The following is a 1,437-nucleotide window of genomic DNA, read 5'->3' as shown; positions in this document are numbered from 1 at the left end:
ACAGCAGCTGAGAACTGAAGTCTGTGGCGAGAGACTGCCTAATGTGCACATCCAAGATCTAAATATAGCCGAACTCTACATCTATGTTGCAAATAGCATGCCCTTACAAATAACTGAAGATTGATCAAATAAAATTGGAAAATAAACCAAAGGAAAAAATGATTAGCATGCAATATAAGAAAATCTTTCTTTATATGATATATATATATATATATATATATATACAGTATGTGTTTATGAACGAGTGCAGAACAGGTGTACAGTGAGCGTAGCTGGTGTGTAAACGTGGCTTAGGAGACCCCCTCAGGCAGACTGAGAGGAGGGTGTGTATCCAGAAGCAGGCGCTCGGGGGGAGATGGGGAACACAGCTCTTTACACAGCGCCGAAACCTCCACCATACCTGCACCCACGCCGGGGATACTCGTGTGCATAAGATGCCTCTGCAAGTGCTTGATCCAGTCTTCCTGAATTGACTGAGGACCCTGGAAGATCAAATCGCAGAACCTGGGGGAAAGCAAGACAGATATGAGAACTCCTGGTAGTGGTAGGAGAGAGTGCAGGAGTGCTGTAAAGTACCTGCAGGTCATTCTGTAGATCACTTCAGAGGCGGCGCGTGAAGATGAAAACACCTTCCTTTTTGGCCCAGGCCTTGATCTCGGCCTCTTCTGTTTACAATCATATGCTGTGAAACAAATGATGTAATTAAAATCAACAAAAAGCTGAGTGGCTGGATGATTAGATTAGATTAGATTGGAAGAGCAAGTATGAAACCCTACTTGTTCCTTCTAATAAGGCAATTTTCTTCCGTCGCGCATATGCTCGAAGATGATTGGACAGGCTGACAGCACTGTGGAACGTTGTGTTGCAGTGGATGCAGATCTTCTTATTGTCTGGATCACACATAAATAAAAAGTTTGGAGCTAATGAGCATTTAAATTACAGTTAGATGACCTTATGCTTTTTTCTGTAGCTGCTCTCCACTCATGACTGCTCTTTAAAAAGAAAAGGCATGGTTATATGGATACGGTTAGGGTTACAGTTACCGTTGGGATTACGGCTAGGGCAGGTTTCGTGGTACGGTTAGGTTTAACGGTTTGTCATGGAGTAGTAGTAGGGTCAACAGTGTAATTATACATGTAACTACAGAAATTAATTCGTTTTTTGCAGGTATTTTTACATAAGTACAATGTAAAAACATGCAAGTACACAGTGAGTACATTCTATCAAATGATTGGTTTAATGTTACTACAGTTAAAGACACTTAATATAAAGTGGGTCTTAAAGGGTTAGTTCACCCAAAAATGAAAAATAGCCTGTGTTTTACTCACCCTCGAGGCATCCTAGGTGTATATGACTTTCTTCTTTCAGACAAATCCAGTCGAAATTATATTAAAAATTGTCCTTGCTATTCCAAGCTCTATCATTGCAGTCAGCGGG

At 41.1% G+C, this 1,437-nt stretch overlaps 1 protein-coding gene across 1 annotated transcript in view; it reads right to left on the bottom strand.

Annotated features, from left to right (window-relative positions):
- Nucleotides 1-200: 200 nt before the first annotated feature.
- The window catches only part of LOC107730700 (zinc finger protein 644-like), a 16,421-nt gene continuing 15,184 nt past the window's right edge, over nucleotides 201-1,437 (bottom strand). The window contains exons 4-6 of the mRNA XM_016541578.1: nucleotides 777-890; nucleotides 577-682; nucleotides 201-504 (exon numbers count right to left, since the gene is read on the bottom strand). Coding sequence (XP_016397064.1) covers nucleotides 291-504; nucleotides 577-682; nucleotides 777-890 — 434 coding nt within the window. The 3' untranslated portion in view covers nucleotides 201-290. The remainder of the gene's footprint in view (nucleotides 505-576; nucleotides 683-776; nucleotides 891-1,437) is intronic.

Source organism: Sinocyclocheilus rhinocerous, unplaced genomic scaffold (genome assembly GCF_001515625.1).
Source record: "Sinocyclocheilus rhinocerous isolate Xijiao unplaced genomic scaffold, SAMN03320098_v1.1 scaffold1179, whole genome shotgun sequence".
NCBI lineage: Eukaryota > Metazoa > Chordata > Actinopteri > Cypriniformes > Cyprinidae > Sinocyclocheilus > Sinocyclocheilus rhinocerous.
This window is presented reverse-complemented; position numbering and strand designations above follow the sequence as displayed.